The 26,021-nt window shown below is 43.8% G+C and overlaps 1 protein-coding gene across 1 annotated transcript in view; it reads left to right on the top strand.

Annotated features, from left to right (window-relative positions):
- The window catches only part of BEGAIN (brain enriched guanylate kinase associated), a 182,919-nt gene that overhangs the window by 71,802 nt on the left and 85,096 nt on the right, over positions 1-26,021 (top strand). Inside the window, exon 3 of the mRNA XM_081867419.1 lies at positions 20,245-20,334. Within this exon, the coding sequence (XP_081723545.1) occupies positions 20,245-20,334 (90 nt within the window). The remainder of the gene's footprint in view (positions 1-20,244; positions 20,335-26,021) is intronic.

Genomic DNA, 26,021 nt, shown 5'->3' on the forward strand with positions numbered 1-26,021 from the left:
CTCTCCCTTGTGGTCCTTTATCTTTAAACCCAACCAAGATCGGACAGCTTTTCACATAGAGGGCTCCTACAAATAGAGATCTGTCCTCTGAGAAATTTTCACACTGAGATTGTGCTCTGTAAAATAGGACACACTGACACCCTGAGTAGGTCTTGGGTTGAGTTCTTGACATCTCCATGCACAACTGTGAACATGGCAGCAGTGGGTTATCAAAATGAAGCTTGACATGGAGAAAGCAGACTGAGAGATGTTACACTTTCACTTTCATAACACTGTGAGAGCAAGAGGAAAAGTTCTGGGCTATTCAGGAGAGATAAGAGGAAGTACTTCTTCACATAGCTACTGAATACCAGTTGCTGCAAACCACAGGGCAGGAGAAGGCTGTCATGATAGGCTGCTTCTTGAGGATTTCCTTCTAGCATCTGGTTGGGCACTGTGAGACCAGGATGCTGGACTAGATGAACCATTGACCTGACCCAAGCAGACTCTTCTCATGTTCTTATGTACTGAAACACAACATAGTAAAGGTAAAGGGACCCCTGACCATTAGGTCCTGTTGTGACCGACTCTGGGGTTGCGGTGCTCATCTCATTTTATTGGGAGAGGGAGCTGGTGTACAGCTTCCGGGTCATGGGGCCAGCATGACTAAGCCGCTTCTGGTGAACCAGAGCAGCACACGGAAATGCGTTTACCTTCCCACCGGAGCGGTACCTATTTATCTACTTGAACTTTGACGTGCTTTCGAACTGCTAGGTTGGCAGGAGCAGGGACCGAGCAACGGGAGCTCACCCCGTTGCGGGGATTTGAACCGCTGACCTTCTGATCAGCAAGTCCTAGGCTCTGTGGTTTAACCCACAGCGCCACCCGCGTCCCGTGAAACACAATATAGTTTATAGCAAAAGAAATGCCATACTCGATAACTAGGTACCCTTCATATTGCAATAATTCTTCCTTCCTGTTGATGTAGAGGAGAGATCATGCTTTTCCCCGCAGAAGATCCCAAGTTTGCCCCCTGAAATCTCTTGTTACTACGGGGCATAGGAGCCAAGTCCAGGGGGCCGTGGGTGCTTGGGCACCCACAATAATATAATCATGGGAGCCGGGCACCCAAGTCAATGAGCAAGGCCAGCAGGCGGTGGCAGCACTGCCTCTGAGACAGAAGCAGTTCAGCTCCGCCCTCCACAACCAGCGAGCAAGGCACCCTTTTCTAGGGAGGGGGGTACGGATGTGCAGTCAGAGTCTCTCTGCCTCAGAGCCTGACCCCCTCCCAGCAGAAAAGGGTGCCTCAATCACTGGGGAGAAGAGGGGGAAGAGGAGCTGATGTTGGCCATCACAACACGGACATACGACATCACATGCACATTCCTGCACATAGTGGATGTGACATCACCTGTGCAGGCATGTGAATATGATGCATTATGGTGATGGGCCCCCACAATCCTGAGGGTGAGATGGCACCCCTGCTATGGGCAGGGAGCAGGTAATGGGAAGAACCTCTGCCTAAGACTCTGAACAAGCCATTCTAAGTCCGATTGGACAATACAGGGCCAGATGATCTCATAGTTCAGCTTGTCCTAAGGAAGCTTCCTATGTTCTACAATGTGCAGAAGTGGAATCTTGGAAGCTCTGTTAACTAAATTAGCAAACTGCTACTGCTGATGCTGCTCTGAACATGGTTCGGTGCTGTTGGAAGCTACAGGTGTCCCTTATAAAGCAACTAACCATAACTGGATGCTTCCATGGTTGAAGAATGGGGTGTGTGCCTCTGTGTGGGTCTCTTAAACAGGAAAGAAGCCCATGGTTCTGAATATTCAGCGTTTCGCAGCCTCAGCTTGGGACGATGGCAGATGACATAGTGTCAGTAGCTCACTTGCATTCATAGTGCGTTCTCTGCGATGGGTATTTGAGCTTGGCTCATTTAGTTTCTCCAACATTTACATGCTCCTAATGCACTTAAGGGGCACATTAAAGGAGCACAGGTACTATATCAGTCTTGTTAGACACAGAGGCTGATTCCTCTCAAGCACTACATGCGCCTAACAGCTATTAGCAGCAATGAAAGTGCTATGATTCCATCAGTTGGCGACAAGACATCCTTTCTCCAAGACAACTTAACACAGTAGCATGCAGGTTCATCGAGGCCTGCTAAAAAGAGATGCCTAGAGGTGTTTCACAAAGACTTTGGATCAGGGATGGGGAGCTTGAGGTCACCCAAATGTTGTTGGACTTCAACAGCTCCAGCCAGCAAGATGGCATCCATCTGTCTTGGAATGCAATGGAGGAATGTGCTTTTGGAGGTGAAGTCAAAGTGTTGGGAGGTTGCAGCGCTTGCTGTGGCTGTAGAGACCAATGTAGGAGAGATATGTTTTGTTGCAGCTTGGACAGATGAACACATCTGGTTGTGCTGCTGCAGATGCAACAGGGTGTTTCTTCTCCCTGCGTTCCTCCCAGTGGTCATTCCTCCTCCGGTCACTGCTGTGGAGGCACAACCTGACTGACTGTCATCTGCAAGGGATTCCCACATTGCAGGGTTGATGTGGCCAGCCTTTGTGTCAGATTTGTAGACATCTTTGTAACACAGAGTTGGTCTGCCTAGGGGCCTGGTGCCTGAAGTCACCTCCCCATAGAGCACATCCTTGGGGATCCTGCCATCTTCCATTCTGTGGCATGTTGGGGATTATGTGAGCTTTAATCTAACAACATCTGGAGGGCTATAGATTCCCTCCTACAACACACACACACTTTGCAAAGTGTGAGCGTGGTCAAACATGCGGAGTGCTGGGGGTCTCTAAAAACAGTGAGTTCTCACTCATATTAATGCTTCACTCCCAAGTTTCTTTGCAGTAAATACAGGCACTGACTTTCCCACAATTCCCTCATGATCTCTGGATAAACATTGTAAGAGATCCCCCTCCTTCAGGGCTTGTTTCCATGACTGCTCTCAAGTGAGGGAACTCAGTAATTTGAATTGTGAACTTCTGACAAAAGCCGAGTTTCCATGAAATTCATGGAAAATACTAAAACAAGTGGCTGCTTGTTCAGGAAAAGACACGTTTACATGTTTATAAACTAGATATTCCTTGGAACTGAAAATATTGGGGACCCCAGAATATTGAATCAGGTTGGGGATCCCAGAATATTGAATCAGGTTGGGGATCCCAGAATATTGAATCAGGTTGGGGATCCCAGAATATTGAATCAAAAGCAATCCTACAATTGGAACGTTAAGTAACAACTATAAGAGGACTCAACATACATGGAATTTGATCAGTTTTATGCTCTGGATAGAGAACAGTTTTGCACATTGGAGGGGGAATGTAAAGGGTGAGGGACAGCTAAAACGGTCCAAAGAGAGACTTGGTGACCACAGTTTTGAGTGGTTTTTGGATAGGGGTACAGAAGAGGTGGAGGAATGAAAGGAGGATTCTGTAAGAGGGCATGGTTGGCTATCTGACTAGGACACTGATCAGGGCCACTCCACCCTGCACCATTTCATGCACTCCACCCTAGACCACTGGTTTTATAAAGTTTACTCCGTAACTCTGAAAGATTACAATTTACCATACATTTACGTTTCAGTTTTCATTCTTATTTAACCTGTCTGGTCAGAATGAATGAAAAGGAGACCAGTGGGAGACTATGCAGTGAAATTGCCAATGCGGTAGTATCATCAGCTCTGTCTGTGTTTAGAAAATCACAGCAATAACTCAGATGGTTTTTCAGCCTATGAGTTCCTTTCTTAGATTACCACCCAGCTCTCTGAGAGGAAAGCATATGCTAAGATAACAGTAACCAAGCTGACAGCAGCTCAGGGAGAACTTTCTTGGCAGATGGCAGCCATATATATATGTGTGTGTGTGTGTGTGTGTGTGTGTGTGTGTGTGTGTGTGTCTGTATCTGTGTCTGTGTGTGTGTATGTATATGTATATGTATATGTATATATGTATATATGTATATATGTATATATATATATATATATGAGAAAACAATAAATTGAAGATTAAAGGGATGGAAAGGATAAATTCTATCAATATTTTAATCCTTGGGAATTAATATATATTAAATCTGAACTGCTGAAGATTGCTTTATCAGTAATACACATAACATTTCTTTAAATCTTTGAAATGCACATTTTAAGCCAGTAATGTCTGCAGCTTATCATCAGCCAGCAACTTCGTTAATTGTTATTTTCCATTTTATTCTCCCAACTTTTAATCTTTCAATTTCCTCCCTCTCATCTCTCAATCTACCACCAGATGATTCTCTGAGACAAGTGCATTAGCTGCAAAGCACTGCTCAGGATTAATGTCCTCTGTTTTGTTTCACCCTTTGAAAGATAGCAAAATACCCTGTTCTGTGACATCTGTGGAAACAATTCAGATATTCCTATTGAGGAAAAAACAAAAAAGAATCGGGAATTGCTGAAGGATGTGGGTAGTTAGTACAGAGCTACTTTAGAGGCTATCAGATGCTCAGACCCATATGTTAACACACACACACACACACACACAGTCTGCCGGTATGAACTGAAATGCACATAGACCTGGTCTACACCAGCGTTAACCAACATAGTGCCCTCTATCATAGAGGGAACCATAACACCCCAGGGTGTGGGGGTGCATTGGTACCTCAGGTTACATATGCTTCAGGTTACAGACTCCGCTAACCCAGAAATAGTGCTTCAGGTTAAGAACTTTGCTTCAGGATGAGAAGAGAAATTGTGCTCCGGCAGCGTGGCGGCAGCAGGAGGCCCCATTAGCTAAAGTGGTGCTTCAGGATAAGAACAGTTTCAGGTTAAGTATGGACCTCCGGAACGAATTAAGTACTTAACCTGAGGTACCACTGTATAGCTAATTGTTGCTTGCTTAGTTTTGCTGTTCTATTTTTACCACCATTTTGATTTTCTGTCTTCTTCGCCAACATGTCTTTGGCAGTGTTTTGAGGAGCGTTGAATTCCATGGTTGAAGAAACAGTAGGCCACTTGCAGCTCCCCCCCCCCAGCACTCCCTGCACACACACCCCTCCTGAATGGTGTGGGCTGTGTCAGAGGTAGCAGTGGTATGGAGGAACTACCCAAAGTCAGGCAGAGGAATATTGCATTAGTGGAGTCCTACTCTCTCAAAGTTCCTCTACCTCTTTGGCCAATTGCTCTTCTCCCAGCTGTTCCCCATAACAAAGTCCACATCATTCAAGAAGATCTGCAGCTCTCCAGAGAGGTTTTTCTGGGTGAAAGAGCTTCCTCCATCTCACTCAACCTTTGATTCCAACCCCGTGTTTTGAAAGGAAGAGCAGATGCTGAATTTCTCTTGGACTCTGAATCATTACTAGTAAACACACCACCAATAGTTGCTAGAGAAGGCTTCACTGCAGCAGTGCCCCTCTGTGTATGTCCATATTCAGTTGGAAAGGGAGAGCAGGGATATCAGTTGTCCTCTTTCTCCCGTTGCTTGGAGACCACAGGGGAACTGGCACTGAGTACCAGAGCCTCTGTCAGATAATGTCCAAGACCAGGTAAAAAGCAGGACCCTGGAGAGCTCTCAGTGGACCCTACTAGCTGAATTTGGGGAGGCCTTGTCTCAGCCACAGCTTCGAGTCATCTAAAGTCTTAAAGCAGCTAGCAGGGCTTGACATCCCAGCCAGGATTGTGAAGCAAGGTCAGTAAGGGATGTGAACTAGGGAAAGTCCCAAGAAGAAGACCTAGAGAGCCACATTCGGCACCAGGACTGAGACTCCGCATCCTGGGACAAACAGTTGTTTCCCCTGAAACCATCAGGTAGCTGAAAACTATCAGCCTGATGCCAAACATGCTACAAGAATTTGCTGAAATGGCGCAGTTGGCAAATAGCCTGAGAGGCAATTCAAAACAAAATTTTATGGGAAAGTGGGATAGATATAAGATATATGTTCAAAAATACAGTAAAGGTTCGCTATCTATGCTAGCATTCGTTTGACGTTGGAGAGAGATTGAGCTGAGAAATAAGACCAAGGGTACATATTGATATAGGAATGTATTAGATAAAATGTAAAGTAATATACAATAATAAGAGTACATTCATTTGTAAAAAAGGAATATACAATGGGATAGACAGGAAGTCCAAAGTGTTGGTACATATATGATTTTGGAATAGTTTTTTGTCCTTGTTTCTTTCCTTTAGGCATATAAACTTTGTATATAAACTTTGCATACATGCTGAAAATTATATTATAATAAGCCTTGTGATGTAATATGATAATGTTTACTGATGTAACATAAGAACGTTAATAAACAAATAAAACTCAAAAAAAGAGAGAAAACCAACAGCATGATGCCACTTTGCAGATTGCAATAGAAACTCTGCCTTTAACTCACTCCGTCTTTTCTGTAAGCAGACAGAACTTTCCGAGAAGCTCTCTATCAAATGTGGGAAGGCTGTGTGTCATTGCATTAAATTTAAATACATTTAAATTTAAATGTTGCTCTAATATAGTCATTTTAAGTTTTTTTTAATATATAATGTACATCAAAGCCTCCACACCCGCCAGATTTTATATGCATGAGAAAGAAAAAGGATTGATGCTTCTCTTTTGCTGCAAAGCCTTCTTTGAATTTGAGCAGAAAGCACAAAGGAGCAGCTGACAGGACTTAGCCAGGTGGCTTTAAACCTCAACTGAATTTACAGGGGTTTTTAATTATTAAATGTGACATGTTCGACAACAGTGGGCTTAAAGGATGGAAGGGAAGATAATTCAGTTAGTTCATAATGGAATTAATTGTACAGTGATTGCTCACACCTGGTGAGATCTTTTCTTTCTTTTTCAGACGGCATCTTTTAAAATAAAATTTAAAAAACTAAAAAGAATAACCAACGTTTGCTAAGAGTATTTGCATGCCATACCCTTTGACAAATGTCAAGGACATGCAAGAAACAGGTTTTCAGAATTTCTGATGGACTGGGGCACTTCCGTTTGATTAATTTCTTGGCAAAGCTATGGTATTGCATTAGATAACTGGACAGAACGCTGCAGTAGCAACCGAGGGGATCTTTCCAAGCCGAACCAAAACATTTCTCTGAAAAGCTTTCTGAGATTTTTCTTCCCCAACCCCCACCACATGTACACACACAGAAAAAGAAGGCTACTTTGCAAAATTGCCTCCAAATATTTCTTGAGGTTGACCATCATTCTATACACACACACACACACACACACACACACACACACACACACACAAACTAGAACAACTCAAGATTTCCGGATCATTGCAGAGGATGAGAAGAGGTATAATGAATATAGTAATATTGTGCAATTTTATTTTCACAGATACATGCATTTTTGTTCACCCTTTCCAGCACCATAGTCTTCCTTTTTACACATTGTTTCGGCATTGTAAAATTCAGAGAAGCGTGACTTTAAAAGGAAGGCTGTGCGTCAGTTTGCAAATTAGGTACTGTAAGTTTGCCTTAAAATGTGACATGAACCACCATCTCCTCCATCTCCTACTATCTATCAGGTGGCCCAGATGGAGGAGAATTTTGTTCCATCTGCATTTTTAAAGGAAGCTGCCTAATTCGTACCACCTGGACTATTGCATAAGATCAGAAGGCGGATAGCTTTCAGAACACACACTTCTTTGAATTTTGTGGTGCAGCTTTCAGGCTTTCGTTCTCACCAAGGCATTTTAGATTTCAAAAAGTTTTAGTGGCCAATGGTAACTGCAGGGGAAACAGCTTGAATATTTCAGAGTTTGTGGTGGGTTTATCATTGTCATGACTCTGTTTTAAAAGTTTTATATCTCTTGTATTATTGTTTTTTTCTAAATTGTAAGTCACCTAGGGGCATTTTTCTGTGTTACGTGACAAAATAAGTCTAATCTAAAAAAATACATTTGTTACACACACTCCAATCTCTGAACAGTGAGAGACATATACCTTAGGTTCAGTTTCCTTGGAATGAAGGTCACAGAAAACCATGGCATCTTTTTGATAAATGATTTTATTTACGCACACATGTATATACAAGCTGATCAGAAGACACACACACTCACACACACACACATGCCCTGAACCCTCCCCATATATGTTCACGGGGTGGGTTGGAGGAACCCCTAGAACAGATTTAGAAGGGACACAGAGGCAGGAGGGGGTAAATTCTGTTGCCCGAGGATAAATCCTGGTGCTGATGGAACATGTCAGTTGGAGACCACCCAAAGTGATATACTCACTGTTACTGAAAAGACTTGAACACCACACTCTTTTCCTCTCTGTTTAGCTCTGTAATGCTTAATTACTATTTGTTACTTTTTTTAATAATAAAAAAAGGAAACCACATCTGTAGAGGAGAAACGTCTAAGCCAAGTCAATGCCTTGGTTGCTGAATGCCTTGAGTTTCCTTGGCTTCTACCCATATTCAGGGCTTGTTGTTCACACTGGTGGTATTTGTTCCCTCTCCTTTGTCTTTCCTTCTTACATTGCTTCCACTCCCCCTTTGAATATTATTCCAAAAATACACCCTTGCAACAAAAGCAACTCTAGGAACCTATCCCAGTCATAAAAGGAGCCGTCGGCTTCCGCATTCAGTACTCAGAGGAAGTGGGTAGATATAATCCCTGGAGGGGGGAAATGAATGCATTCTGCATGTTTAACTGAACACAGATTTTCGGCTTTACTCCAAGGCAACAACTGAACTTTAAGGGTGCCAAGGCAGCTCTAGGAGAGTCTCTTGAGTTGGCATTTATAATTGCTAGGAACATAAGCCTTATACAGAGTTAGACCCGTGTGTGTGTTTGGAATGAGACTATTAAGTCCAGAATCACCTAACTGCAGTGGAGACTGGTCTGCTAGGGCTCGTGTCAGGGACTGGCTGGATGAGGAGGAGTGGTTGGCACTGCCCACCCCAGGGATGACACAGAGGAAGAAGACTTAGACCCAGGACAGTGGTGGTGGGATACAGGGGGATGGGTTTGCAGAAGAGACAAGCTGGGAAGTGCTAGAAGCAGGAGGTTCTAGAACACAGGGATGGGTGGTGGGCAGAAGAAGGAAGACATTCCGGGACAGGGCAGGATGCTGAGTCTCAATGTGAGTACAGACTCTGACAGAGAGGAGGCAGAAGCTGCTTTTATTGCTCAGCAACTGGACAGTTCCGTTCCAACCAGCTCTCCTCCTCCACTAACCCCAAAACATGAAGAGTCCTGCACATTGCTGAGCAAAAAGCCAGACAGGCTCAGAGAGGAAGCATCTCAAGCCCCTTTTCCTGACTTGTAGATGACCTGCATTCTCCTGACAACCCCTTGACAGCTAGCTTGGGTGCTGCCCCACCAACCTCAGTCTGAGCTTCACTAACAGCCTGGATAGATTGGTTGGTTATAGTGTAGTGCTGAGAACACCAAGGTTGCAGGTTTGATCTCTCTATGGGACAGCTGCATACTTGCAGGAGTTGGACTAGATCTGGCATCCCCAAACTCGGCACTCCAGATGTTTTGGGACTACAACTCCCATCATCCCTAGCTAACAGGACCAGTGGTCAGGGGTGATGGGAACTGTAGTCCCAAAACATCTGGAGGACCAAGTTTGGGGGTGGCTGGACCAGATGATCCTCAGGGTCCCTTTACAATTCTATGATTCTATGAACCCTCACCCGTTAACCTTCTTGCTTGCATCCAGTTGAAGGGGTGGTCCTGGCTGTCACCTTCCACCTCCTTAGCCTCAGTGTTGCCATTACAGAAGGAAGATGGGGTTTCCTGGAGGTTTCCCCAGCTGGTGCCTCCCCCTATTACTCTGCATTCAGCCAATCCATGGCATATGTTGATATTTATGGTATTTCTATTCAAATAGGAATCCAGGAGGCTACCTTACACCAACTCAGACCCTTGGTCCATGTTGCTCAGTATCGTCCACACTGACTGGTAACCTCTGTCCAGGGCATCAAACGGGGGACACTGTCAGCCAGCCCTGCTTGCTGGGGATCAATGGGTTTAATAGGAACTACAGTTTTATTTATGATGATTTGTTAAATTTCTATATCACCCTTCATCAGAGGGTCACAGGGCTTTTTACAATATAAAAGCACAAAAAGGCAGAGTAACAAACAAAGACAATAATCTCCCCCTCCTTCCCACAGTTTAGAAGGCCACGGATGGTTTAAATTGGAACATGGGTAGGCAAACTAACAGGGACACAGGTGGTGCTGTGGGTTAAACCACAGAGCCTAGGACTTGTAATCTGGGGAACCGGGTTCGTGTCTCTGCTCCTCCACATGCAGCTGCTGGGTGACCTTGGGCTAGTCACACTTCTTGAAGTCTCTCAGCCTCACTCACCTCACAGAGTGTTTGTTGTGGGAGAGGAAGGGAAAGGAGAATGTTAGCCGCTTGGAGACTCCTTTGGGTAGTGATAAAGTGGGATATCAAATCCAAACTCTTCTTCTTCTTCCCTGGGGAGAGCATTCCACAAGTGTGGAGCCACTTCAGAAGGTTAAGCTTCTCTCCCAGCCTCACCTGGAAGTGCCAGGGACTGAACCTGAGACCTTCTGCATACAAAGCAAATGAATGAATGAATTTATTATTTCGGTCACAGACCAGTTCCAGCCCACATACAATATCAAGGAAGTCATAAAACACGATAGGGATACATTTGAATTTGCAATTAGGTATAACAGGGGCAATACAGATATAGCAACAGTTTAAAAATATATATAAATTAAAACTTAGTCACTAAAATATAACCTGAAATTAACCTTTAAGGCATTAATCATTATGATAGCACAGCTTGTTCCCTAAGTTTTATGGCAATCGCACAGAATTTGGCTACCCTTAATGTGATCTCAGGATCCTTGTCCTCTACCAGGGATTTTAGACATTGAAGTTCGGATTCATTTGGAGATTTTTGCATAGCAGGGGTAATAAATACCGAGCGTATATCCCTGTAGAAACGGCAGCGTAACAAGGCATGAGAGACAGTTTCTACCTCCATCAAGCCGCAGGGGCAGACTCGTTCTGCGTATAGTTTACCCTCAAATCTGCCCTGCAATAAGGCAGATGGCAGCACATTGAATCTTGTGAGGGTAAATGACCATCTGTATTTAGGTACGTTGGTACCTCGGGTTACATATGCTTCAGGTTACAGACTCTGCTAACCCAGAAATATTACCTCGGGTTAAGAACTTTGCTTCAGGATGAGAACAGAAATCGTGCTCCAGCAGCGTGGCAGCAGCAGCAGGCCCCATTAGCTAAAGTCGTGCTTCAGGTTAAGAACGGACCTCCTTAACGAATTACGTACTTAACCCGAGCTACCACTGTATTTGTAATTTTGACAAATAATTTGCTGGGGTAAATCCTCACCCATTATCTTTTATTGCTGGGTGTTTATTCATCTCGCTCACGTGGCATTGCAGTTCCACATCCCAAATTCGTTGGCGGACTATTGCTCTAGCTTTCTCATAACCTACAGCTATCAGGGCCTGTGGGGAAAACCCCAAGCCTCTTAGCTTTTCATGCAGTGTAGCTTTCCATTTGGATTGGTAGGAATCCAGTAGGGTTAAGGGTGCCAACCCAACAGGGAAAAAGATAAGTTTTAACCAACAAAACAAATGGTGTACTGTCCCCTCCCCCCAGGCATTATTTCTAAATGTGCATGTATATATACAAATAATCAGATGTAAATTTGATGCAGCTTTCCACCTTGTTTTATGCTAGCTAATTTCCCTTCCTTGGCAATGCATAAGTGACCGCCCTGCTGACCACACACGGGGGCTGCGCACATGTGGCCCAGGAACACCCCCAAAGATTATGAACTACCCTATTATGGGTGTCACAGCAAAATGTCACATGGCCATCGCATTGATCAAGTCCTGGCTTGACTCTGGAACTTCCCTTGGTTATCTCATCTGCAGCAGGGTGGGTTGAGAAAATCCCAAGCACACAGCGCAGCATAGAAAAATACTAAAAGTGAATCAATAATGAGGTTGAGGAGGGGAGGGGAGGGGGAAAGACAAATTGCATTATCGTGCCACAGTGTAATAAAAAAAGCTCCCTTATTTCTAATCTGAAATACAATATATTCAGCACTTGCAGGTCTATTTATAGAAAGAAGCCCTTTCCCTACGGGAAATCTCACCAGCTTCATACTAAAGACAAAATAAAAATATTGCTCATATAGAAATAGGTGCCTACACTGATTCAGCAAGTGCTGGTTTCTAAACGGAGTTCTCGTCAAACTGCAGTTCCCCCACCCAGTTGGCTTTTCAAGGAAACGACCTTCTTCCAGATGAGAATTAATTCTGGATTGTGTCAGATTCTTCCCCCCTCCAAACCCACTTTTGCTGGAGATGAAACCATTTCCAGTGTAATTTAGCAACGTTGGTAGCTTCGTTTTCATATTTCTAATATGCCAGGCAAATAAATAAGTCATGTAATTGCTCATTATCTCTCAGCCTTACACTTTTGAATTGGATTAGTGTGGGTACAACTGACACTGATTATCTCTGATAGGAAGTTATTTAATCCCTTTGGGTGGGTTTTTTAAATATATATATATATATATATATATATATATATATGCCACATTTATTACAGCATAGTGCATCTCTCAGCATTGGTTCACTTAGGAGCAATTATTTAAAGTCTCGTTTAGCAAAGCATGTCACCAGTACCGCTGAGATGCAGAAGGGAGGCATAAATAAACTTTGGGTGATCTATAAAGCAAGCAGGGGTTGGGAACCACTGGCCTATGGGCCAAATCTGGGTCCCAATTCGGCTTGCAAGGCTGTTTTCCCCAAACTATGCCTACCAGTCCCCCACATCTGACATCATACAGCGCAGGTAGAGGTATGTCTGGAATGGCTGCATGGCCAACTCCATGACAGAACTCAGCCCATCTCCTGATGTCATTGTGATGTCAGGTGATTGTCAAGTTGCATATCAAATTTCCTCATTAGGGGTAGGAGGCTTCCCATCCTGTACTTGGGTCTGGAGTTGCTATAATGCTTGAAAGAGGGTGAGGAATCTCAGGCTCAGAGGTCAAACATGGCCTCTAAGGCCTGTATCCACCCTGAAGACTTTCCTCAGGCCACACTCTACCACGTCCTCATTGAGTACTGAGAGTTGTTATCCCCCTCCCAGAGCTATAATTTCAAGAGTCCTGAAAAGGGATTGTGAATTGGACCCCTCAAAGAATTGTAGCTCTGCGAGGGGAAGACAGACCTCCTAACAACTCTCAGCACCCTTAACAAAATACACTTCCCATAATCCTTTGGGGGACGCCATGAATGTTTAAAGTGATTTATAGAGTCGATTTGGCCCTGTTTTCAATGCTGAACTAAGATTCATCTGGTTTCTGTGCATGAACCAGCAAGCAAACAGGTGGCAATAAAGGGTCTTCATCCCTGATGGAACTCATACAGGGAGTATTTAATGTGGAGGGGCTACATTATACAGTTGATCACTCCATGTAATCCCTTCTAGTTGGTGATCCCACAAGCAGTCCTGCACACACACACACACAGGTGATCAAGACAGAGGAGGGCACTGAGCAGATGAACCCAGCCCCCAAACCCAACACATTAGAGACACATTGCTTGTGAATATTTCACCTAAGATATTTAGTCTTTGTTGAAGTTGCCTCTCACTATTCGTTTTCCATTAAGAGTCAAAACTGTCTGGCACTCACGGAATGCAATGCGAGGCCTTTTAAAATTGCAGCCTTGTCTTCTAAAGCCAGACTGAGAAAAGGATCTTGGCTTTATAATAAATTGCTTTGTTTATTCATCCCCGTTATTAAGTTACATTTTGCCTTTGGTAGCTGCAGATATTTCAAGATTATTATTGCTTACCTACTCAGTAATTTGTCTGTACTAAATGCCTTTTCTGGGCATTTTCTAGGCAATTGTGTCTTCTTGTTCTTTTTCGCAATGGAATTTGCTAACAGTTGCAGTCATTTAGGACTGTGTAGCTGTTAGCTGATTCCATTGCAAAGTGCCATATTTCTAAAATATGATGCCAATTTTATGCTGCTTTTGTTCTCAAGGGTTATGTGCAGCTAAGGGGTTGTCTGTGCACCTGCATGTGAAAACATGCACAAAGCCAGAACAACCCCCACCCACCACCACCACCACCCAAAAATCCCCCGAAGCTACATCTCTGGAATAGACAGACATAATTTAATAATGAGCAAGAGGAAAAAGAAAAAGAATTTTGAACAGCAGAGTTCCAACAAGTACTTTACATATAGGGAATATTGAATCATGTATCCTCCCACACAGAGAGACACCACAGACACCTGCAGCTCAGCATAATCTGGGTGTGTCAAAAGGTGGGGCAATGGCTGGTGGAGGGAAAAAAGGAGAAGTAGGCAGCAACCTCTATATAGAGCAGTACAAGGTGCTTTGCAAGAGGGCTTTCAAATAGCCCCTTGTTGCACTTTGGCTTCATTTTCATGTTCCCTGCAGAACATCCATGTGTATACAGCCAAACTGAGCAAGACTGAACCCTCTGCTCACTGAGGTGTCCTGGATTGGATCTGGAGGCATGCACTGCCTTAGCAGGTAGCACCCAAGCTTTAGTTCTTGAGTCATCAGCACCCTGTTTTCCAGTTTATGGTGGTGAAAACATGCCAGATAGTTGTAGTCAACAGGAGGTCTATGCCTTCCTCCCGTATCCCCACCCAGCCCATCTTCTCTGTACTGTGCTAGTTATGTGTGCTCTGGAGTCATTCTGAAGTATCATCTCTATTTTAGAAAATTAAATGAATTGAGCACGGTCTGGTGAATTTATTGGCAGTGGCGGCGGCTGTGTTTATGCTTCTGGAAACTGGTAAATTAGCTAAGCCATGGTTACCTTTGCAAGACTCAGTCTGGTTTTAACACTGATGCTCATTTCAGAAGCATGTACAAGCACCTACTGATTAGCGGCTCCTTATTGTATTGTATACTGATTAACTAGGCATAATAGAAATAAAATTTCCTGGCTGCAGAACAGCCAACCATTAGCTAAATGGCAAGTGATAGGAGAAGACCTGCTGATTGGTACATATGAATGATGACCAGCTTGGTCTTATTTAGCCTTAGTTTGCTAGATGTGGAACCTTCAAGTATTTCTCCCTCTCCCATAATACTATAATTTGGGGTTATCCAATGAAGCTGAATTTTGGAAGATCCCCAGGATAGACAGAAGGAAGGACTTTCTCATACCGTACATAGTTAAACCATAGAATTCGCTGGTGATGGTCACCAAGCTGGGTGGCTTTAAAAGAGGATTAGACAAATTAAGGGAGGAGAAGGCTCTCAGTGACTGTTATGACTATTCTCAGCCTTCGCTGTTGGTTACCAGTTGCTCCAGGTTGTAGTTGTGATAGCACTGTTGCACTCAGGTCCTGTTTGCAGGCTTCCCACAAGCCACTGTGAGTACAGGATCCTGGGCTAGATGGTCCTTTGGCTTCACTGAGCAAGCCTCTTCTTATTTTCTTGTATATAGAAGCTCAGTGGATAGAAGTTACTGAGGAACAACCACATGGGAAGGATATTGCTTTGGGGCTTGTCTTTTTTTTAAAATACTATTTATTAAATTTTCCACTTTAACAATTCAATCAAACCATATTAAATATTCCAAATTATACATATTATTCAATAATCAAACAGTCCAAATATTATACCATTTTTTTTTAATGGAGGTATCTTCCCATGTTCTGAGGTGGGGGGGGGGGGTCTGATCATCTCATACTTCTACTGCTTTCATAATTTTCACGATAGTTCCCATAAATCATTCCGATGTTAATCCTCGTTACTTTTCACAGTCTCTGAGTTTATCAAACAAGCGAGATAAAACAAAACAATATATTCTGTGTGGAATTTATGTCCTGCTTTTGGGCTTGTCAGAGGCCTGTGGACAACATGACGTAGGGTCCTTCATCAGAGATTACTTGGGCACCTGTGCTACCTCTGCTATTCTGTGGATGCAGACAATATTTAAACAGAATTTGCTGCAGCAGCAAAGTGATCAGCAGGGCTCAGTCCTTCCCCCAGATCCTTTTTTTGGGCATTAGATGAGTAGAATGGCTGCACATCTAGGCTGGAGGAAGGAGCAGTCTCTGGACAGCATATGCTGGCCTGCCTCAGGCAGCAAAATGTCTTGGAACAGCCCTTGACTTGAGGTGGGACTCCACATGATTGGATGGCTTCCCACATGGCAGTTCAAGGAATGCTTCTTTTAATAAATGCTTCCTCATGTGCAAAGGCCATTAGTGGGATTGTGCCCCAAGCACGAGCATGACCTGAATTTTAGGGTTGTTGTTGTCGTCGTTTAGTCGTGTCTGCCTCTTCATGACCCCATGGACCAGAGCACGCCAGGCACTCCTGTCTTCCACTGCCTCCCGCAGTTTGGTCAAACTCATGCTGGTAGCTTCGAGAACACTGTCCAACCATCTCGTCCTCTGTCGTCCCCTTCTCCTTGTTCCCTCCATCTTTCCCAACATTAGGGTCTTTTCCAGGGAGTCTTCTCTTTTCATGAGGGGGCCAAAGTACTGGAGTCTCAGCTTCAGGATCTGTCCTTCCAGTGAGCACTCGGGGCTGATTTCCTTAAGAATGGATAGGTTTGATCTTCCTGCAGTCCATGGGACTCTCAGGAGTCTCCTCCAGCACCACAATTCAAAAGCATCAATTCTTTGGCGATCAGCCTTCTTTATGGTCCAGCTCTCACTTCCATACATCACTACTGGGAAAACCATAGCTTTAACTATATGGACCGTTGTTGGCAAGGTGATAATTTTAGGGTAGCCAGGTGAAAAATTAAACCAGATTCTTGTACCTTTCATAGTTATGCAGAAGAGGAAACGCCAGCAGGTGTAGCTTGCCATGCAAACTAACTAGATTGCTAAACATGGTTGCAATGCAATTTGCATGGCAAGCTACACTTGTTCACATTTCCTCTTCCGCAAAACTATGAAAGGTGCAGGAGACTGGTCCTCTTCTTCACCAGTCCACTATAATGAACCAAGGTTGGCTGGCCTATGGTGCAGTACCTTCTCCGCAGCGATGGTGCCTGAATGTTGGAACACCCCACCCCACAGTGAAACTCAGCAGGCCCACCACTCTTGCGATCTTTGGGGAAGTAGTGAAAGTCACTTTTCCCCCCAGTGCACAGATATTTAGTTCATTTGTCATGTAAATATTATTTCAGTCTCAGAAGGTGGAATTCAGCATCACACCATTACAAATATTCCCTCTGCATGCGTACGTTTGCCAGACAGAATGACACCCCCCCATGCACTTTTGTGGGAGTCCACCCAACACCCTCCCTCGAGCCAATTTCAGGGGTGCGGGGGCACGCGGGGGAAATTCCTGTTGCACAGGTTGTGTTGATGGGGTCTGTCAGGCAAATCCCATCCACTGTGTTTTGATGGGAAAACATGGTGACTATCATGGAAGGCTTAGAGCATGAGTAGGCAAACTAAGGCCTGGATCCGGCCCAATCGCCTTCTAAATCTGGCCCATGGATGGTGCAGGAATCAGCATGTTTTTACATGAGTAGATTGTGTGCTTTTATTTAAAATGCATCTCTTCGTCTTTTGTGGGGCATAGGAATTCATTCTTTCTCCCCCCCAAAATATATATAGTCTGGCCCCCCACAAGGTCTGAGGGACAGTGGACTGGCCCCCTGCTGAAAAAGTTTGCTGACCCCTGGCTTAGAGGGCACACGGGTCAGGGAGCCAGACAGGAAGTTTGCTGCCTTTCTCCAGCATGAGCAGGACAGGAGCAGGAAAACTCTTGACTCTTCGTGCCCCCCATGCAACTAAGTCTAGTGCCACCTAGTGTTTAACACGTACGGTTGTGCTATCCACCAAATTCTTGTGGGTTTTCTTTATTATAATGGTGTTGTTTTTGCTTTAACCTTTAGCAATAGAATGGTATCCGTTCTTTAAACACCCCCACCTGCCCCAGGTTATGTTTTGTTCTTGTTTTGTTTGTTTGCTTTTGTTTGCTTTTGCAAAGCCGTTAGATGGGATACAAATGTCAACCATAAAGAAGAAAAATGTGGATATATATATATATATTAATAAAGAACTTAAAAATAAGGGGGATCTGTTTTCCTCACCAGTGCAGAAGGGTTTTAGTGGAAATACAAGGAGCTGCACCAAAGAGAGATGGTTAAATTGCCTTCAACACTAGGACTGGTGCTTGATGTTGATGCTGCGCTGCTGTGGTTTTCATACAGTACTTCCTGTTACATGTCTGCTTACCTGTTGGTGTTCTGTTAGGTTTCCAACCTGCTTTAGCTCTGCCTTAATATATATTTTGCTTCTTCAGGGTTTGGTCCCCATTGTGCCTTCGTTTTCTTCTTCTTTTCCCTCTGCTTAAACATTTCACAGCTCTTGTTCTGCCACTGCTGCTGGAAGTGCTCAGTCGGTGATATATGCAGAATTCGATTTTCCCAGGTTTTGAGGCTGCCTTCCCCAAAGCTTTGAAGCAGTGGACACAGTGCATCAGCCTTTGCCAACGTGGTGCCCTCCAGATGGTTTTGGACTACAACTCCCATCAGCCCCCGCTGATGCCTGGAGGGCACCAGGTTGCAGTACACCAGTGTGTTTGCCTTGATGCTCTCTTGGCAGGCCTTACACCATCCCAGTGAGGAAGGAAAAATCGGTATATATAAATAAAATACAGCCACCACTCAGTTTCACACATTCATTTGTTTACATATATGCACATTTAAGATTAAGGCATTCAATGAGGGCCTGGGAAGAATCTGACCCAAAGGCAAAAAGAGTCAGTATTATCTGTAGTGTCCATCATGTATTGAACAGATTCGGAAACCTAGTTTTACTTGGTTCCCATGAGTAACATGCAAGACAAAGCATTAGGTACTAGAAAACAATTGTCTGAATCCAACCCAAAGGTCCTAATTTTGGAAATAAGAGAATTTCAGGACCCAGCTAACCAACCAAGGACCTTCAGTAACAGGACCAGCCTCCTTTCTTGTGGATCATGTGAAAGGACTTCAAAAACAAACAAACCAGGCTGTACCTAGAGGTATCCCAGTGACCCACTGCAACCCCTCTGGTTGATTATTGGCAGGTGGGGGAGATGTCCACCAGAAGCTCAAAGGTTGCATAAACCCATCCCTTATCTTAACCCTAACACTGCAATCCTATACAGTGCAATCCACCATCTGCCACCACCAGCAGCTCCAAAAATCACCCTCCTCCACCCCATAATGATGGGTATGTGTGGGGAATGGTCTGTTCAAATCAATGGGATTTCAAGTCTATTTGCTGCATTGAAGGCATAATTTGGTGTGAGGTCCTTCTCTACTGCCACACACAAATACCCCCACAAATCCCCACCCTGCATAGCGATTAGGCTTAGGAAGAAATGCTGTATGTATTTTGAAATGAGACCTTATTTCTTAGCCTAATTGCTGGGGGTGGGGAGAGAGAGGACTGAGGAGGAGAGATGCTCTCCAAACTGCATGAGGCCTTCAGGCTGCAATCCTAAACACACTTGCCTGAGGACTCAGTGAATCTTACATCAAAGAAGGCATGCATAGGATTGCACTGTGAACTTCTGCTTTGTGATATAGACAGCAGATCTTGTTGGAAGTTAAAATGCTTGAATAAATCACATGCTAATTTTGCATCTTGTATGTATCCAAACTAGGGATGGGAGAGAAATTCAATCTAAATGCAAACCTACCTAAATTTGCACTATCTGATGCAATTTGTGAGCAAAAAAATAGCCAGCCTTCAGAATTCGCAAGTCCAAATTTTTCAATGCAGTTCTCTAAGTGATGTATCTGCTTGTAAAGTGTTCAGGAAAATGCATATATATAATATATATGTAATATATTTAATATATGTAAAAATTAACAAATAAAAATATTTAATATATGTAAAAATTAACAAATAAAAATGCATTGCTTTGCAAAAAAAAATGTGCATGAGGCAAAACTGCATACAAAAATGAGCATATCGGGAGAAATTCAGCATTAAAATACTGGTGAATTTTCGGGAGGACATCTAAAAAAAAATAAAACTTCGCTAAATGACGGGGAAATGTGGAAAACTGAACTTAAGAAGAATGAGAAACTGGGAGAAACCCAAATGGACAGATTCACCCATCCCTAATCCAAGACATACTAGCAAATCCTATATACCGATATATCCAAATATATGGATACCGCCCGCTTGCTGCCTGCTTATGTGCAGGGCTTTTAGCTAGGTGACCACGCAGATGTCTGTTTTGACCCATTTCCTAGCCATGGTTTGTCCTCTATTCATACTGCAGGGTACGAAATTCCTGGGTGCCAACCTGCCTATGGCAACCTAGAATTCTCCAGGGCAGGCTCGCAAAATCTTCACCTACCCTCTGGGACAGGTAATTAAACAGCGATGTTTTGTCAAGTTGATGTTTTCTCTTATAACTTTCTGCTGTTGCTTGTTTTTTGTTTTTGTTTTTTAAAACTCCTCTCTTCCCCTGCCAGCCATTTGCCAGCCGCTCAGATAAAAGATGCAGCGTTTTGGAAATTAGGGACCCGACAGCAGCCTCGCTTGAATGTACACGCCACAGATTTCATGGCAGCACATTGCAGTAATTAATACCAGCACACGATACGTGTTGGCAAGAACGTTGCTTCATAGAAAATGTTGCTTCATTAATCTGCAAGATCACAATGGACAGCAGCAGCTCCATGTTTGGGTTGCTCTTGCGAAAGACACCCTCCATGTAGTTGTGGCTGGTGCTCAGTGAGATTAGTAGGATGATAGAAGCAGGAGGCCTAGCAGTAGATGGAACCAAATCCAGCTCATTCTAGCTTTGTCTTCCTCCCTGCTTCCAACCAGGGCAATATTGAGATCATGGCCACATTCACACCATACATTTAAAGCAACTATGGTAGCACTTTAGTCCTGGCTTCCCTAGAAGAATTCTGGGTGCCTAGAGAAACCCCCATTCCCTTCACAGTTGCAATTCTGTGGGACAGCCATTGTGGCCTAGTGGTTAGAGTGCTGGGCTGTGACCTGGGAGACCAGGGATCAACCTACTGCTCAGCTGTGAAGCTCAATGGATGACCCTGGATCTGTCACTGCCTCTCAGCCTAACCTACCTCACAGGGTTGTCATGAGAATAAAATGGGGAGGAGGGGAATTACATATAGCACCTCAAGTCCCACGGAGGAAGGAAGAGATATAAAGGTAATACGTCATAATAAATAATAACTCGCAGAGTTTCCTGGGGAAAGGGATTGATTGTTAAACCACTCTTGGTATTTGTCACTCTGGAAAAGGAATCAGAGTCTCTTAAAAGTTATTTAAAGTGTGGGAGCAGTCTTACCCCACCCAGTCAGTTGGCAACCGTAGCATTGAAAATAAGCACTTCTCAATATCACTGCTGTTGGACTCAAGCCATCTCTTCATAGCCAGAGGTTGGTTGGATGGCTTGCTTTATTCTTTTTATCTGTCTGCTTTTTTAAAAAAAAGTGTTTACCTTTAATCTCTGCCTCCCAGAAATTTGGTTTTCTGTGTGGAAAAAGTAGCAACAGAATAGCTCCTTGGTTCCTTCTAGGATTCCATTCTCAGGGAACTTATGCAATAATTCATTTCTTTGGGCAGGTGAGGAGGATGATGACATGTTCCCTGGTGCTCGTCATCAGTGTTGAAAGCTGTGGCCATTTAACATGTGTCTATGTTTCTATCTAGTTTTCGTTTTCTGGTAAAAGCTTTAAAGCTTTAAAATCAGCAAATGGGATGGAGGAAAGTTCAGCATGCACTCCTTCATTGTATAGCTCCCATCATATTCTGAGAAGGCACATCTTTACCCTTGTCTATATATGTGTGTACATATATATATATGACTGTTGCCACTCTTAGCCCTTCCCCCATGTTCAACCAAACCCACCTCCCTTTGCACCACATGGACCCCTTGTCTATTCTTGCACTGCCTGACCCACACCCTACCTTACCCCTGCAACTCACAAACCGCAGAGCATGATGGCACCTTACTTTTGTATGTCTATGGCAAGAGATATGCCTTATTCTTCTGAACGTAAAATGCTTTAACTGGTTTTAACATTGTGTTTTATTGCTATTGTTCTTCTTAGGCTCAGACATGAACATACAAAAGTTTTATTTTTGGTGGGAGCAAGCAAGTTTGCATACACACATCAAAGGCATCTGAGCATTTCACTGAGAAAGAGAATTTCTGTTTTTATGTACTGAAATTGGTCTTTTGGAAATACAATACACCAGCAGGGCAAAAAGGTTAGAAAGCTGCTGAGGAAAGGAATAATTTGGGTGTAATATTGTATTGTTTTTATCCATCCTGGGACCTTATGGTGAAGGACGAGTAAGAAATCCAAATAAGAATGATGATGATGATGATGATGATGTCACTCTCTTCCTTTTCCTATCAGATTACCAGAATTAGGCAGCCTGCACCATCTAGTATAATTTGAAGTGAAATCCACATTACAGAGGCTCAGAAGGCTGATGTTTGACAATCCCAGCTTCCTTACGTGTCCAGCCTACTCTAGATTTCCTTAGTCATTGTTGAATTTGGCAGCAACTCCCCTGTATGTCTTGGTCTGAGCAGAGTAATTTATCTTCCTCCAGCATGCAGCTTCACCTCCCCCAGATATATAACCCTCAGAACTGTCTCTTCAGCAAAACCAGATATCTTGTTAATAAAAACTAGCAATGCATTATGAAGACTCCAGGTCAGGTTAGCAATGGCGTTCTCTCTGTTTAGAAGCCTGTAGCACTCCAGGCTTTCTTCTCACAATGTTTTATAGCTGGGGGAACATGACTCCTTTCCGTGCCATGAAGGCACACAAGGCCACCTAGACCAGAATCATGTTCTCAGTGGCCAACCTAATGTCTAGGGGAAGTATTTTTAGGTTCAGAAAAGTAAAGCCAAGGGGATGGTGTTTCTCCACTGTGAGGAAAGCTTGCGAGCAAGAGGTGACATGATAGAACACAAAATTATGCATGGCATCAAAATGGTGGCTGAAAGGGGGCTTTTCTCCCTCTCTCGTAACACTACGACTTGTGGACATACTGTGAAGCTGAATATTAGAAGATTTAGGTCAGATAAAAGGAAGGCATTCCCACAGGACGCAATGGTGGCCACAAGCTGGGATGGTTCTTGAAGTGTAGGTATGTTCCCACGAAGCAAGACACGGAGATAACAGCAAGAACCTTTATTTGAACTAACAGAACTGGACAACAGGGGCAAAGGAACTACTTATATACATTTCTGAAGGCCTGGGCCACTCCCACTCTCAACACGATTGGCTGTCTAAATTCCCAAGCTGTGAATCATAACTCAAGAGTTTAAGGGCCAATGGCAGTGGCCCACATCCTGAAATGTTCTGTGATTGGATATCATGTATCGAATCAGAACACAGGGGCTCAGAATCCTTAGTCCAGACTCAAGCTCAGGGAAATGCTGACCACTGAATATATAACAGAGGAGTGGTCAAACTCCTGGGGAACAAGGCTATCGATGGCTACTAGCCACTAGCCTCCACAGTTGCTTCTGAAATACAAGATGCTGGAAACCACAAGAGGGGAGAGTGCTCTTGTGCTTGAGCCCTGCTTGGGCATTTCCCACAGGCATCTGGTTGGCCACTGTGAGAACAGGATGCTGGACTAGATGGGCCATTGGCCTGATCCAGCAGGCTCTTCTTAGGTACTTATGTTCTTAAAAGTCTCTTGTGAAGTGGGAGGAGACCAAGCTGTAGATCCTCTATGCCAGGCACCCCCAAACTCAGCCCTCCAGCTGTCTTGGAACTACAATTCCCATCATCCCTGACCACTGGTCCTAGGGATGATGGGAGTTGTAGTCCCAAAACAGCTGGAGGGCCGAGTTTGGGGATGCCTACTCTATGCTCAAGAGGAACGTTACCTGCAGAAAGCCAACCCTTGATCATTATCTCTGTGTTGCTATGCATTCTTTTCAGGATTTAGACGGGAGGAATCTTTTCGCTGTGTGCCATTTGCTATTAATGTTAAGATTTTTTTGAAATGCATTTTCTGAAGCTCTTTTTTTTAAAAAAAAGAGCAGCAAAGAAATCTATAAAAAAGCATGTGTACGAATACAGGCCAACAATAGTTCTGTGTATTCTTATATATGCACTTGACTTCATTTCATCTCTGCTTTACTTAACCAAATTACCTATTAGAAGCAAACTGGCTGTAGCATTGTCAGCTGGCCAGGGGGCAGCGGGGTGGAGGAGCTCACCCTGACCTGCTCTTGTGTCTTTAATAGCAGCTGGAGTTGAGGAAACCAGGAGGTCAAACTGCTATTCTCATTAGTTATGACTTGCGGCCAAATTCTACATGCAGGAAGCTGACCCTTGTGGAAGTCTGCCCCAATCAGAAATGGGCACGGAGATAAGCATTTTCACCTCCAAATGTTTCCAGGAGAAGCTGCTATTAAAATCCCAGCTATGGGAGCTGGCTGAAAACTTAGCAGCCTTAACGAATTCTGTCCCTTTCTTGCTCAAAGAAACAAGAAACCTTTTGCCCATTCCCTGCTATAGGAACACAGGAAGGTGCCTTATACTGACTCAGACCACTAGATCTCACCTAATTCACTCCTTTTGAAACAGCCATCATTCAAAATTTGCAGTTCTCTGAATTTTGCAATGCCATTCTTCAGCCAAGAGAAGTCTACAAAAAATGCATATACCATGGTAAAACGTTTGTGTGAATGCATGTATTAGGGAAAATAAAATGCAATGGTGCATTATTAGCGTTTTTACTGGTTGCCAGTTCATTTCCAGGCTCAATTCAAGGCACTCGTATTAGTGTTTAAAGCCCAATATTACACAGTCCCCAAATAGGCCTTTCTCCTTCCCTACACATCCTACTGAGAGCTAAGATCAGTGGAGGGAGCTGTCTTGGTTGCTCCACTGCCCTCAGAAGCTCAGGAAGGGTGGCTCAGGAGAGTGCCTTCCCTGTGGCAGCTCCTAAGGGAGCGAGTGTGGTGTAGTGGTTAAGAGCAGTAGACTCGTAATCTGGTGAACCGGGTTCGCTTCCCCGCTCCTCCACATGCGGCTGCTGGGTGATCTTGGGCTGGTCACACTTCTCTGAAGTCTCTCAGCCCTACTCACCTCACAGAGTGTTTGTTGTGGGGGAGGAAGGGAAAGGAGAATGTTAGCCGCTTTGAGACTCCTTAGGGTAGTGATAAAGCGGGATATCAAATCCAAACTCCTCCTCCTCCTCCTTCTCCTCCTCCTAAGTTGTGCAACACATTTCCCACAGAGGTGCATTCTAGCACCTTCCTTTTCGTGAGTTCTTTGCCCTGGCTTTTGACACTTTTGGTGCATTTTTCCGGAACCCACCTTATCTCTGTAATTTTAAGTTGTCTAAAACTGTTGTTAACGTTGTGTTCTGATATTAATGTTGTGTTTCAATTGTTGTAACCTGCCCTGAGACCTTAGGGCAATGGGCGGATAATAAATTGCAATAACAACAACAACAACAACAGGAAATTGTTTTGCAAAAATGTGTGTATAATGGGGAATATATATATATATACAGTACAAAAATGTGTAAAAGAAATTCTCCCAGAATTGCTGGTGAATTGCAACCTAATGTGGAAATGTATTGAACTTAAGATTGGAAATATGAGAAAATTATTTCATATTTTTTTTAAAAAAATGTGATTGGGAAAGTGCTGTCCTGTTCATGAAAGTCACTGCGTATCTGTGCTACATTTCTTCCACATGGTTGTACATATATGGAGCTATACAGAGTGGGGAAAGTAACTTTTACCTTTGTGACATAGGCCAGCTTCTACACACACTTCCGCACTGCTCTCTACCCGGAAAACACTAGAGAAGGATATGAAATAGGACTGAGAAGGGGTGTGGCCAAGGAGGGGTGTGGCCTATGGAGAGTCCTGAGACCTAGATAGAGCACCCTTTCCTTAGCATGTTATTAGGTTTAATTAATTTTTTTAACCTTATCATACACGTACTTACCACTTAAGAAGCCAGTGTCTCATCTGACTGTAACTGAGAGCTAGCAAAATTCAGCCTGCACAAAGGGACCTAGAAATTA

This window comes from Podarcis erhardii, assembly GCF_964252035.2.
Source record: "Podarcis erhardii genome assembly, chromosome: 1".
Classification (NCBI taxonomy): Eukaryota; Metazoa; Chordata; class Lepidosauria; order Squamata; family Lacertidae; genus Podarcis; species Podarcis erhardii.